Source organism: Panulirus ornatus, chromosome 22 (assembly GCF_036320965.1).
Source record: "Panulirus ornatus isolate Po-2019 chromosome 22, ASM3632096v1, whole genome shotgun sequence".
In the NCBI taxonomy this organism is placed as follows: Eukaryota; Metazoa; Arthropoda; class Malacostraca; order Decapoda; family Palinuridae; genus Panulirus; species Panulirus ornatus.
In genome coordinates this window covers 15,643,404-15,658,403 of record NC_092245.1, presented here as the reverse complement: position 1 = coordinate 15,658,403, position 15,000 = coordinate 15,643,404, and the positions used below count along the sequence as shown (strand labels likewise).

Below are 15,000 nucleotides of genomic sequence, written 5' to 3'. Positions count from 1 at the left end.
CCCAAGAGCATATCCCACTAGGTCTGAAGAAGAAAAAGAAGAAAAAGAAGAAGAAGAAGAAGAAGAGGAAGAGAAGGACGAGGAGGAGGAGGAGGAGGAGGAGGAGGAAGAAGAAGAGCAGAAGGAGGAGGAGGGAGCAAGAGAAATAAAGAAAAGGACAAAGTCAATCTAGACAAATCTTTTTAATCACTGACAATAACATGAAGAGCACTAAAGAGACAAGACGTGCCTACCCCCCTTGGTGTAGCAGAAACCAGGAAGCAGATGGGGGTAAGCAGTTAGCAGCAGGAGGTAGCAAAAGTGCTCATTCCACCCCCGGGGTCCTACCCTGCCATTACCTGCGTCGTGTTAGTCTCTTCAATGGTGTTGAAAAAATCAACACATGTTTTGGTTACAAGTGCAATCCAGAAAAGATTTGGAGGCTCCATATTTCTAATTATTTTTCTAAGCATAAAAGCCGTTATTTTATATATATATATATATATATATATATATATATATATATATATATATATATATATATATATATATATATATATATATATATATATATATATATATATATCAAATTTGAGTATATTTTTCAAATGGAATGTTTTCATTGAGAAAAATGATGTGTTCGGGTATCACTTCGATTGTTAGGGGTTTCCAAATTCCCTATAGGGTTTCAAGTTTATATCTATTGCCTGATTTCATCCCATGTAAATAGGATTAGATTCTCTACATAGGGGTCTCTAGATCAGATGATTCTTTAATAGATATAATTTCATTCTCTTTGAAGATTCAGGCCTGTGTAACGGGTGATGGATTCCCCTACTTAAACGCATATGATTTAGTTGTAAGCAAATGGTTTCAAATCCTCCATAGAACGTGTGCGTGTTAGGCAAATGTAATAAGTAACATTTCATTTCTCCTATTGGTTAATTCGTTGATTTTGAGTGAAATGTGTGCAGCAACATTGTAGACAGATACAGACGAAAGGAAATTAAATTCCGAGTTCGTATATAACCTCTCGATATATTTCTGCAGACACAGTGCTTCCAAGAAATGTTTGAACAAATCTGGCATTGTACTAATATTTGAAAAATTAGGACTTGCAACAGGTCAAACAATAGATAAACTCGTGCATTATTACTGATGACTTCAATACACTTTTTGAGTTGGTTTATCACTTAACCGAAAAAAATAAGTGCTTTATTGTGTCGTTTTGATAATATTTTATTAACAAAGGTTTCCAGATCATTTTAGAACATTTGGTATATTCATTTACTGGGCTATTGTGTGTTTGTATTTAATCCATTTCAATTCTAAACGATTATCTGTTTCACTTTATTAATATCTACCTTTCATATATCCTTGCATTCCTATTTTTGTCTTAATATTCCATATATTTTTTCTGTTTCTAACAGAACGGATACTTTTTACATATTTGCTTTCATCTTAATCATTTTCTCTCATTCTAATGTGTCATATACTTCTCATCTTTTGTTTCATTTTCGTTTCGTTATCATTTCCCGATTCATTTACGTCTTATAGATTTCTATTCATTCATTTGTTTCATCTTTGTTGTATATATATGTATATAAATTTTTGGCTCTTTTTTTTTACTTCTATTACTAATTCTAAATTTTCGAATTCTTTTCTTATCTGATAAAAAGGTTTTTGGGATCTGCACTCAAGTCCTGAACGCCACAAGACAGTCCAGGGACGAAGAGCCTCTCTGGTATCGTCCACAGACAACTCATTGTTAGGTTCCACGGTGTTCGGTCAGCTGTTGTTTTGCCCGCTGGAAAGATACGGGTTGCACAAGGCCTTCAGAAGACGCTTACTCTCTCTCTCTCTCTCTCTCTCTCTCTCTCTCTCTCTCTCTCTCTCTCTCTCTCTCTCTCTCTCCCATTTCTGAGATATTCTCAGATTTGGTCATGCCCTCTTCGTTATATGAAGAGGCTTGTACAAATATTATTTTTTCCCTCTTATCAAATGATAGATATTTATTAAAAGAATTTTTAAAAAATGATGGTAATAATGATAAACTTATAGCATCTGAATTCTTTTTCTTATTGAACCATCAGAAAATTGTGGTAACTTATTTGAAGCATACAAGGAAATGACGGCCGTAATCACATTTAAAACAAATCATATTTTTAGTTATTTATTTTCGTTATATTTTTTTTCTTTTTTGCGTGTTTTTCCGGAACATTGAAGACAATGACGATCTTACTGATTTTAGAGCAAATGAGAATATTAACACTTCACTCTGAATTCTTCCTGTTCAGCGGATATTTGCACTTCAAAACGCCCCGTCGATAATGATGTAATAATGATAATGTTGATGATAATGATAGTAATGATAATGATTATAATGATGATGATAATAATAATAATAATAATAATAATGTTAATAATAATAACAATAATAATAATAATAATAATAATAATAATAATAATAGTAATAATAATAATAATAATAATAATAATAATAATAATAATAATAATAATAATAATAATAATAATGATAATGTTAATAATGATAATAATGATAATAATGATAATAATAACAATAGTGCTAATAGTAATGATAATAATAATAATAATAATAATAATAATAATAATAATAATAATAATAATAGTAATAATAATAATGATAATAATAATGATAATAATAATGATGATGATAATAATAATCATACATATAATACTACTGATTATAGGTGATAAGAATAATAATGATTATAATAGTAAAAAAATTTTTACAACATATAAGACAACAGTTAACTTGCTAGATTTAGAATATATTACGAACTTATCCTTTTCCCAAGGTTTTAGTCTACCAACGAAATTTTACATGTTAGAATTCCTCGCTGATGTGCCGATAACTAGAAGCGGTAGTGTACATGTCCTCACACATTCCTGTAGCTGGCTACTAAATTATGAGAAGAAATGCAATGAGAGTGCTATATCAATAGAGGTATGCGAATAATCCTAAAAGAAAGACTAAAAATTTTGATTTAGGAATGCGTATTGCGTATAGCGATCGGCGAGAAGGATTCGGCATGAGGTGGGGAAACGAAGGTCCCTAACAGTTTCAAAAATGGCTGTGAAGGAATGCGTAAAGCAGGTCTGGTTGTCGTTCGTCCCTACGCGTTCGGGGGAAGAATTTACGATGTTTATTTCATCTTGAATTATATAATACGCAAGAGGGAGTGTTGGAGATTGTAAGGAAGATAATGATCTACTTTCTCTTTTTTTGTCGTGTTTATGTCATTGGGGAAATTATGCAAAGATGCAAAAAAAAATATAAATATATATATAAAAGATACGCATTCAGAGCTAATTTGACTCAAAGGCTTATTAGGTGGTGAAATGATTCCTCTGTATTTCATTGAGAATGCGATTAGTAAACGAAATAAAACCCATCACTAAAAATAAACCAATATTGATTTCTAAAATATATATATATATATATATATATATATATATATATATATATATATATATATATATATATATATATATATATATATATATATATATATATATATATATATATATATGTATATTTCACCCGAAGTATTTAAACAAATTAGCGATACCTTCTTTACGAGCTGAGCCACATCGTCCAATTCTCATTAACTAATGAAAAAATGGTAATCTAAGAGGGAGAGATTTCACCAACTTATTTACAAGTGCGGGAAATGTCAGGGGAAATAAGAAAATCAATTTAGAAAAAATCTAGAAATATATTACTGTTTCTCTTCCTTGTTTGTCGACATATGATACTGCACTTAGTCTCTCTCTCTCTCTCTCTCTCTCTCTCTCTCTCTCTCTCTCTCTCTCTCTCTCTCTCTCTCTCTCTCTCTCTCTCTCTCTCTCTCTCTCTCTCTCTCTCTCGGTATATATAATCTTCCAGAGTGACCTAAATGTTGCCATATAGAGACTACGTCATCAGTGGCAGTGGCACAGTGAATGCAGCCACCACCGCATCACTACAACGTCAAACCTTCGTGTAGTTAATCTAACTCATACATAAGGGGTAAGTAAGGCTCAGCAACGCATGGTTATATAGACACAAAAGCGTATATACAGATTAAGTCTTCACTCCCGTATGATTAATCATGTGATTAAGAGCTAGTAATGAACATATTTCTTTAACTCAGACGCAAGCGACAAATACTACCGCAAATCTACTTTACCTTGAACATCGTATATAACATTTCTCATTTTGGATGGAGCGTCCAACACACTCGTTCTATATTATCATAAAGATATTTGTCCCTCCCATTACTATATGCTGCTTAAGTCTCTCCCATTACTATATGCTGCTTTGCTCCCTCCCATCACCACACTCTGCTTGGAATCGCTGCATGATGAGTTGAGGAACTGCCTACGTGCGTTTATATATAGAGTTTATTATAGAACTCCCGGTCTGGCCACGTACGCTGGGAGCATACAACATGAGAGGAGGAAGGAGAGACGAGTGGGAGGGCTGACAGGGCTTAAAAAGTCATGGATGGTGGGAGAATAGAGAAATAAAGACAGAGAAAAGTTGCAACATTTATGAATGATATTCAATATATTCATCGTTGAAATGTCCCCGAAAATCACACACGCTGAAGGATCGGCCATTAGTAACCTATTCCATTAACAATTCAGTGACGAATGTATTAAGATTTCGCCAGGGAGATGTCCACATACATTTGCATACATTTAAAGACTTTCGACAGCATGAATTTAGATAAACCTGGTTCGTTGCCAAATCAAGGGGAGGGGGCAGCGAAGACCACGGTTTCGAACTCTTAGTTCGACACGTAGAAGATACATATGGAGCTCTCGAACGCGTTCCAGGGGCCACGCACCAATCTGGAGACACAAATTGCAAGTTTCTCTCAATTCGAACAACGGGGGAATCAGGAACGAGAGGAAGAGAAAATGGTCCGGACTGGCTTCTGAAAACGCCAAACGCGCAATGTCATCCAATATAATGCTATGGAAGAGTGTGTGTGTGTGTATGTGTGTGTGTGTGTGTGTGTGTGTGTGTGTGTGTGTGTGTGTGTGTGTGTGTGATGAATGAGTAGATAATGAGGTCATAAAGAACAATGATAGAAGGGATGTGAGAATGATTAGAAAAAAGATGGCTTGTGGGTTGGGGAACAGGATTCTTGGGCATGATGAGAAAAAAAGGGGATAGAGGGAGAGAGGAAGCATGAAGAGAAGACTCCAGAGAGGAGGAGTGGGTCTCTCTCTCTCTCTCTCTCTCTCTCTCTCTCTCTCTCTCTCTCTCTCTCTCTCTCTCTCAGAGAGAGAAAGAGAGAGGGAGAGAGAGAGAGAGCAGCGATGGTGTTGGCAAAGAAGGCACTTAACCTCCGAAGGTTTTTGTTTGAGGGCAAATATGATTACTGTAGCTTCAAGTCTCCTGATCCCTATGCAGGATATAGGAGGTCTTGGGGCCAGATGATCCACTATCATGACTCTTATGGAAGAGGAAGAGGAAGACGATGATGAGGAGGAGGACGACAAAGAGGAGGAAGGAAGAAGAAGAAGGAACTGTTGAAGAAGTTGAGGGGTGACTGTGTAAATGAACAGATGTGAAAGAAACGGGATAGAAGAACAGACGACGATGATTCTCGGCTCCTCAACTCCTTAAGCTATGTAGTTTTTTCCTTCGTGTACCGCCAGAGGGCGTGTGTCACTCGCCCCTCAAGGGTGGGATGGGGCTTGAGAAATAGTGAGGATTCCTGAGACCAAAATCAACTGATTATGATGATGAAAAATGTCATTATAATCTCTGGATGTTATATGATAATCCTTACATTTATACCTACTTCCTGCCATTATATATATGTGTGTGTGTGTGTGTGTGTGTGTGTGTGTGTGTGTGTGTGTGTGTGTGTGTCTGTGTGTGTATATTGAACACATATAGTCAATATCTCATATGCCATAAGAATATAATGGACAATTGTCACGAGAGTTTCGTGCACCCTGCAGTCAATATTTGGCACACGATGTAAATCATTCTTTTTCACTCCCTCACCACGCAGACCTCGCGCTATCCTTCACAAACGCAAGGCATTAGTGGCCATATCTCTTTCTCGCAGACGCAGCCAGAGAGAGAGAGAGAGAGAGAGAGAGAGAGAGAGAGAGAGAGAGAGAGAGAGAGAGAGAGAGGGAGGGAGGGAGGGAGGGAGGGAGAGAGTGGGACGCGCAGGCGCATCTCCGGTTATAACCCCCCCTCCCCCGGCGACACACACACACACACACACACACACACACACACACAACAACATTCGCACAAGAGTTGGGAGCATTCATCAACAACCTCGTCAAACAAAATGGCTTCCCAAGGGGGGTAATAAATCAAAGGGCGGCGTATCGACACGGACCAAGATGGCGTAAAACCAGTCTACGGGAGCCTGTACGCACGTACGCACTCTACTACTACTACTCTCTCTCTCTCTCTCTCTCTCTCCCCTCTACACATTCCATAATGTTGTTCTGAAGTGAAAATGTTGCATTCGTAAGTCCAAGTTAAGATCGTCCAAAATTGCAGATACTGTTTTTATACCGCTATCTATCTATCTATCCATCTATCTATCTATCTAAATATATATATATATATATATATATATATATATATATATATATATATATATATATATATATATATATATATATATATATATATATATATATATATATATATATATATATATATATATACCAGTAATGAGATATTGGTATATCTTATTAGCCAGTTATTAAATATCTAAAACATATTTCCAAACATTTATCAAAAACATAAATTTAGGTAAGAATATAACAGTGGCTCTGATGCACTCCAATATTTATCCTTATATTATAATTATTTATGATCAACCGCTCATTTTGCTAGCATTTGTAATAATGCTCTAGACGAAATCAATTACCAAATACACAAATTACAGAACAGGAGACTATTAGGCTCCTTGTTTTCTTTTCACAAGGTGTCAATATATATATATATATATATATATATATATATATATATATATATATATATATATATATATATATATATATATATATATATATATATATATATATATATATATATATATATATATTATATATATATATATATATATATATATATATATATATATATATATATATATATATATATATATATATATATATATATATATATATATATATATATATATATATATTGCAATTATCGTGCAATTGACGAAAGATAGTACAATTCTTTTATGGAGCAAATTACTGGGGATTAATGATTAATCATATCCTTGTTGTCAGCTAATCCACAAGGATTTTACCAGGATTAATCAGATGACGTATACGTACTTATCACATACATTTTCCAGCAGTCGTAATTTCATGATTAATAGATACCACCATTTTCAGAAGAATTTAAGGCACACTGAACCAAAAAAAAAAAGATTTTTTTTTTTTTTTTTTTTTATACTTTGTCGCTGTCTCCCGCGTTTGCGAGGTAGCGCAAGGAAACAGACAAAAGAAAAAGATAATTTAGAATAATCTAATAACTTTTAAACAGTCAGAACGGCTATGAAGTATAGATACTATATTTTCTCTTCAGAAAAGTACCTCAAAGACATTCTACAGATAAAAGGTAAAAAAAAGAATGCTCTCTACAATAATGAAATGAAATAACGACGCGTGAAAAAAGATAAGAAAAAAAACAAGTGGGCAGGTCTTATCATTCACACACTAGGCAAACGCCAGGCGAGGTACTATGAAGAAGAAAAAATTCACAGGATAAGTGGGAAGACGAGACTGGGTTGTCTTAACGATCTATCGTCGCTTATGTTTTGGTCAAGTCAACAGAGACTTTGAATTCTTTTAGCCTCCCGTATGTGATCCCTCTTTTCTTCTTTTTTTTAGGGGGGGCAGAAATGTTTGGCTGATGATGTATCCAGAGAGAGAGAGAGAGAGAGAGAGAGAGAGAGAGAGAGAGAGAGAGACAGAGAGGTGGATAACTTATCCCTCACACACGCATATAAAAGGTTGAACGTGATCGAATTCACCGCATTGTCCTTTCAGTCAGGCATCAGAACCTCATAGATACATATCTTTTTTTTTTTCGGATGGTCTGCCACTGTATCTGCAGCTTCTGTGGAATTTCACAATAAACAGGATTTATGCCTCGTGGATCGAATCTATATAATCCATTGCAGAAAAAAACATTTCCTTTTTTTACTATTATCATTTTTAGAATGGTGGGTGTTGTATTCTTGTGGGTTTTCTATATATATATATATATATATATATATATATATATATATATCAATCATACAATACAAAGTCCCGAGGGAAGCCTAGTGGACCGAGGCATTAAGAATATATATATATATATATATATATATATATATATCAAAATTGTCCGGTTGTTCGTTTATCAAGTTTCAGCTGTACTACTTTCTGTGCCTGAGTAAATATCGTAATTATCCATCTTTTTAAAGAGTTTGAATATGCTTCGTCCCGGTCAATAATAACTACTAATGAAGCGTTCCTCCTCCAAGACTGGACCCGTAATGAGCGATCTTCCTACATGATACGTGTCATTAACAAGCAATTTCGAGTAATTATGTACATCTGAGGGATGTGTCGCGTTGACAAATGAACTAATACGAGTGTTTGTTAGTTTACGATGGCGTTAATAGCTGCGTTAAATGTTGCTGGCGTTCCTTTAAATGCCGCCACTTAAAGGAATATACAAATGTATGCTGGAAAATTGCCGGGCCTCGTGAGTCATGTTGGCATTTGATATATAAATGATATTTGAAAAAAAAAATCATTCCAGTGAAATCATAGTTATTAAGATTGCCTGGCACACCTGTTGATTGGTGCGCCAATGAACGGCGAGGAAAACGTACAGAGAGAGAGAGAGAGAGAGAGAGAGAGAGAGAGAGAGAGAGAGAGAGAGAGAGAGAGAGAGAGAGAGAGAGAGAGAGAAACTGTCCTGGCAGGTACACAAAGACGCAGGAGTTATAAAGAATAAAAAAAGCAGAAATTCGAGACCATTTGCGAAAACAGAAAAAAACTCGACCCTAATATCAGCCTTGGTTTGGATGACATCCGCTGCAAGACATGGGCTGTTGGCGGGGCTAGAGCCACGGGTCCGTGGTACACAAAGACATGCGAAAGGCATACAGACCACCACAGAACCAACAGGGTCTCTTTTCTAGGCTGCATGTGGTAGCAGATGGGATGTGTAACTGTTAGAGTGATCAGAGCTACTGGTTTACACCCTCACCCTTCTTCTTCTCCTCCTCCTCCTTCTCTTCCTCCTTCTCTTACTCCTCCTCCTCCTCCTCCTCCTCGAAGTTCGACGATCAGAGGGACGTCTCAGAACGCACGACCTGAACATCGCTCGGGGAGTCGTAAAGAAGCCGACTCCAGTGTACCATTTGTGTCATATCTCCGATGCTCAAGCGACCAGTTTTTGTATTCTTCGGGAGGAGATGAGGTTGAATGATTTATATGACTTTCCATATATATATGTGTATATATATATATATATATATATATATATATATATATATATATATATATATATATATATATATATATATATATATATATATATATATATATATATATATATATATATATATATGTATATATATATATATATATATATATTTTTTTTTTTTTTCATACTATTCGCTATTTCCCGCAATAGCGAGGTAGCGTTAAGAACAGAGGACTGGGCCTTTGAGGGAATATCCTCACCTGGACCTCTCCTCTGTTCCTTCTTTTGGAAAAAAAAAAAAAACGAGAGGGGAGGATTTCCAGCCCCCCGCTCCCTTCCCTTTTAGTCGCCTTCTACGACACGCAGGGAATACGTGGGAAGTATTCTTTCTCCCCTATCCCCAGGGAATATATATATATATATATATATATATATATATATATATATATATATATATATATATATATATATATATATATCATTCTGAGTATAAATATAAACTCCCTGGAGTTCATATTTCAACCTATTTTCTTTTTCGACTGTTTGCATTCCGAATCATTCTCACATTTTGCTTCTTTGAAAATGAAAGTAAAGGATCTAAGATCACCCTCCTAATTCTTAAGATGTCACTCCCCTTTCATTGTATCTTGGCTTTGATATAGAACAATATAAACGGATGGCGTAAACAAACTTCTAACAAAAACATGTATAAAATTCATAAAACATGCACAACTTAAAGAAAACTATACCTTTGACTAAACACTATAGAATGGATAAACTGAAGTTCTGTTTTATACAATTAAAGTATAACTGTAAAAGCAATATACTCAAAAATCATAGTCATCCACTATACCTTCTTTTTCTTCAGAGTCAAAAGATATGGACATAGAAGCTACGCTAGAGAATAAGAGTTCCATTCTTCGACTTTAATTGCAGGTTCTGCTGGTAAAAGAAGAAAATAAATCCAGTGGCCTGAACATTCCCATAGCTGTAAACAGCTAACAGAGCACCAGCTGTTCCTAGGGCACTGTGGACCTCAACGGATGGTGCAAGGTCTATTCCCAGACACTTCGGACTCCAACAGATGGTGAAGCGTTTCCTCTTTCCAGATACTGCAGACCTAAAAGCCGTAGGAACGGCCTCTGTTTCCAGACACTACGTGCCAAACAGATGGCTCCGCTTTTCTGTTTCCAGAACACTAAAGCTGCAGACACAGTTTCTGTTTCCAGACACCACGAAGCCAACGGCTGGTGAAACGGTTTCCGTGCCCCAAGCGCTTACGAAACCAACAGGTGGTAGAACGGCTCGTTTGAAGACATCGCGAAACCAACAGCTGGTGGAGCGGCCTGTTTCCAGATGCTACGAAACCACCAGGTGGTGAAACGGCTCCTCTTTCCAGATCCGGCCGAACAAACAGATGCTGGAATAACCTCTATTTATCCAGAGGCTACGAAACCAACAGAAGGTGGAGCGTCTCTCTTTACCAGACTCCACGCATCCTCACAGTTGCGGAAAGGGGGGGAAGGAGGGGGGCGCCAACGTATCCAGACACAACAGAACCAACAGATGGCGGAGGTTACGCCGTTTTCAGATGATAGAAACTAATTCCAATGCTTTACTGAAGTTAAAGCAACTTTGCGGAGATAGGCTGGGCAGTTGCAATCTTCTTTTTTTTTCCCCCCACCAGCTTTCAATTAATTAATCCACAGGTAAAATTCTGCGTAGTTTTGTTCCATTAGAGATAACATAATTCTGTGGATCATGAGGAGAGAGAGAGAGAGAGAGAGAGAGAGAGAGAGAGAGAGAGAGAGAGAGAGAGAGAGAGAGAGAGAGAGAGAGAGAGAGAGAGAGAGAGAGAGAAGGGGGGGTAAAAGAAAGAAAAAAAGGAGGAAAGATAGAATCATACAGGTGGAGAGAGGTAAAAGAAAAAAAAAAGAAAGATAGAATCATACAGGTGGAGAGAGAGAAAGGAGAGAGGAGAGAAGAATGAAGGAGGGGAGAGAGAGAGAGAGAGAGAGAGAGAGAGAGAGAGAGAGAGAGAGAGAGAGAGAGAGAGAGAGAGAGAGAGAGAGAGAGAGAGAGAGAGAGAGTAAAAAACATGCTATCAAACCATAATCTCGTGTGAGTAAGGTGGTACATGGAAGAAATAAAGCCAGTGATCAATCACATAAGTGCAGACAGACAGACAGCACGTCATCAACCGCATAACCCAATGAAATATCATAAGTCAGTGGCTCCATCTGACCAGTGAGCAGACCTTCCCAACCATCCACAACAGCGGGAGGAGGAGGAGGAGGAACAGCAGCAGCAGCAGCAGCAGCAGCAGCAACAGTAGCAGCATCAGCTATCGTGACAGCGTCCATGTAGTCGACTAACTTAACATTAAGCAAAAAAAAAAATAAAATGAAATAGACATGAAACTCACCTCTTTAGCCGTGTGTTCCGCGAGGACAAGAACATGCTAACCTACGTATATTCAGCGTTGCCAGGGATACTTACCACCAGTCCAGGGGCAGGTGTTTCGAGCTGTGGATTGAATGCAAGCAATCACCGCTAAGTTATACAGATGCTTTGGGGAAGCGGTCCTAGGGAATCACATTGGCTAATGGTACAATAGACTTTTTTTTTTTTTAGAAGGGGAGGGAGTTGGGAGGGAGGTGGGGGGGAAGAGAGTAGTAGTAGTTGGTGTTAACAATCAACGCGAAAAAAATTTTGTGAATGCATGACGCATTTGAATGCGTGATTAATATGAGATCAATTATAGTTATTGTCTTTTGGGACTGAAGCACGTCTGACAACTGTAAATCATGCTATTAGTGACACACATAAAGCAATTATATAGAGCTATAAATCTTATAGCATGGCAGTTAGAATACACACTAAAGCAATTCCACAATAATGGCTCTCATGTTCCAACAGTTATACGTTGTTGGTAAAGCTTACTCTCCTCAGCTGCAGGAATAAAAAAGTTCGAGTGGAAAACAATAACAAATGAAGATCGAGTAAAGAGTTCCTCGAGTGTGAATTGGGATTTACCTGCAACCAGCAGCTGAGGAGAATAAGCTCAATTATCCTCTTACTATTTCAGTAGTCCTGATGATATATCCATCCCTTGGAAATGTAAGCATAGACACCTCCACAACAACTAAAAAAAAAAAGGGGGATTTGGGGAGGGGAGGGAATTTCCGAACTGGAAAAAGATCTCAAGTGACTGGAAAGAGGAGAAGATGCCTGGAAAATGTGAAGACGCGGCCGATACGTTCCAAAAGGTTGCCGTAGACAAGCATATACGTCCAAGAGATTGTAAGAGAACAAGTATGGAAGGAGACACATCTACAGCTATACGAAAGACTTTGAACTAAGAGAGACATCTACAGCTATACGAAAGAAAGACTTTGAACTAAGAGAGACATCTACAGCTATACGAAAGAAAGACTTTGAACTAAATAGCGTTAAAAGAATAAACAGAACAGAAGAAGCTAAGAATAACAATGATTAAAAAAACGGTATAAGAAAGAGAAAAACGAAACTCATAAGGTGTGGTAAGTGTTCTGGCAATATTTCTCCACCTGTGGAGTATTGTTTAAGACCGTGTCTACCGCCGAAGTTTTGTAGAGAATATAAACACACGGTCAGGTCAGGTACTGTCTCTCGCAAGAGTTCTTTTATCCAAAATCCGGATGGACATTGAATACCAAATCTCCCTTTTGATCTATCGACAAGTTCTGTGAATGATCTGAGATAACTCTAGAAGTAATTAGAATAGAACATTAGATATAGCAGTTAGATGATAATTAATAAAACCATCATACATATATATATATATATATATATATATATATATATATATATATATATATATATATATATATATATATATATATATATATATATATCGAATGAAATAAAAGAAAGATATTGTGACACCCTGACACGCTTATATATCGAACAGATATATTCGCATGATTTTCCCAAAGAATTGTTCATCGGAAATTAAAGTGAAAAGTAACGTCTTCATAATGCCTCGGGTCTACCAACAGATTCGTTTTTTCTTATGTCAACTTAAACACAACTGTTGAGCCTAGAAACAGCTGGAGATAGAGATCATGCAGACTGCTGAAGACTGGGATAATGGAAACAGCTGGAGACAAGGCTTATGGAAACAGCTGGAGGCTCGGATTAAGGAAACAGCACGAGACAGGGATTATGAAACAGCTTGATATCAGGATCGTGGGAAAAAAAAAAGCCAGGACGTGGAAGACTGGAAGAAAGAAATAAAAGATTAAATTTTCGGCTCGTAAGAATAGCTAAACCTTGGAATCAGGGAAACAACTAGAACTTTGGATCGTGGCTATCGCTGGCGTCTGAATCCAGACCATGGTACATAAAGCGGCTCTCTAGGTAATGGAAAAAGTACATTGTAACCATAGAGGGCGTTGGGATAAAGCTAAGTCCTTAAGCCGCTACGAGTAGAGTCCGGTGGCTGTGATGTTGCCTATCGCAGCAGCAGTGGCTTGCGGATGCGGGCGGTTGCTTAAGGATGGTGCAGTGGCTTCGAAGTGACCTTCAGCAGCAGCTTGGATATACTTGCGGTGTTCTAGGCTTCGTTGTGTGTGTGTGGTGGTTAGTCTGTGGCTGCCTCCAGAGGCTTGAAGATACTTGTTATAAGTTGGTGCTGCGTGTCGCGGTTGACCGCAGCTATTTTTAGAACTTTTGTAGATAAGTGTAATGACCTTGAGCGGTTTGGTTGGTGATATTTAGAGTACTTTATTGACGGTTGGAGTGAACCTGCAACGAGCCTAGGATTGGCTTAAAGAGCTTAGAATACCTATGTGTCCATAGAGTCTTTTTGTAGAGACTTAGCGCCAGTTGTGTTGAGTCGAAGTGGTCGTTGTTGCTTTAAGAAAGCTTTGCGGCTGTTGAGGCTATATGAGGTGACTGGGCAGTTTTTCTTTGGGTTGATTTACAACCGTCTCTGATGGCTCTATATCGTCTGCAGAAGCTTCCATCTGCCTTCTGGTGACCTGAGGGTCCCATTAGGTATTATGGTTGTTTGCAGTGGCTTGGGAACCTTACACGATGGACCGAGATTGCAGCTACTTGTCTGGGGTCTACCTATAGTGGTTTTGGGGCTACTTTCAGAGCTTATGAGACTGGTTTCCGATGGCTGGCATAGGTTGCAGAATGCCAGCATGCTTTCTCGCTCGCTTGCTCGCAGGTGCAACGTGGGAGGGCAGGCGTATCTGTGGGTGTCGCACTCAAACAGACCACCTGCTGGGTTGTGGTGCTGGTTGAGCGAGGTGGAGAGGGGGAGGGGGAAGAAGAAGAAAGAGGAGAAGGAGGAGCGTACGATGGCGGGAGTTTTTGCCAGATCGCGGGGTCTCGAACACAACCTGCGGGTTCCATTTGTTGCTGTCGCTCTTTCTGTTCGTGTGCAGTGGACGATCCTGACTACTGGGGGACACTGCGCAGCCAGGTGGTCGGTATGAGGTGGCGGTGTCGTTGTG

General features: G+C 37.8%; 1 protein-coding gene and 1 long non-coding RNA gene across 9 annotated transcripts in view; one reads left to right on the top strand and one right to left on the bottom strand.

Annotated features, from left to right (window-relative positions):
* LOC139756574 (uncharacterized) overlaps positions 1-2,280 on the top strand; it is a 67,367-nt gene extending 65,087 nt beyond the window's left edge. For both annotated transcript variants that reach the window (XR_011714390.1, XR_011714389.1), the window contains exons 5-6: positions 1-270; positions 1,659-2,280. The exon at positions 1-270 is cut by the window's left edge and continues 9 nt beyond it. This is a non-coding gene — a long non-coding RNA (uncharacterized lncRNA). The remainder of the gene's footprint in view (positions 271-1,658) is intronic.
* LOC139756572 (homeotic protein ultrabithorax-like) overlaps positions 1-15,000 on the bottom strand; it is an 821,256-nt gene that overhangs the window by 551,002 nt on the left and 255,254 nt on the right. The window contains exon 3 of one of the 7 annotated variants that reach the window (XM_071676189.1): positions 11,993-12,019. The exons of the other annotated variants lie outside the window; for them this stretch is intronic. Coding sequence (XP_071532290.1) covers positions 11,993-12,019 — 27 coding nt within the window. The remainder of the gene's footprint in view (positions 1-11,992; positions 12,020-15,000) is intronic. 7 annotated transcript variants of the gene reach the window in all.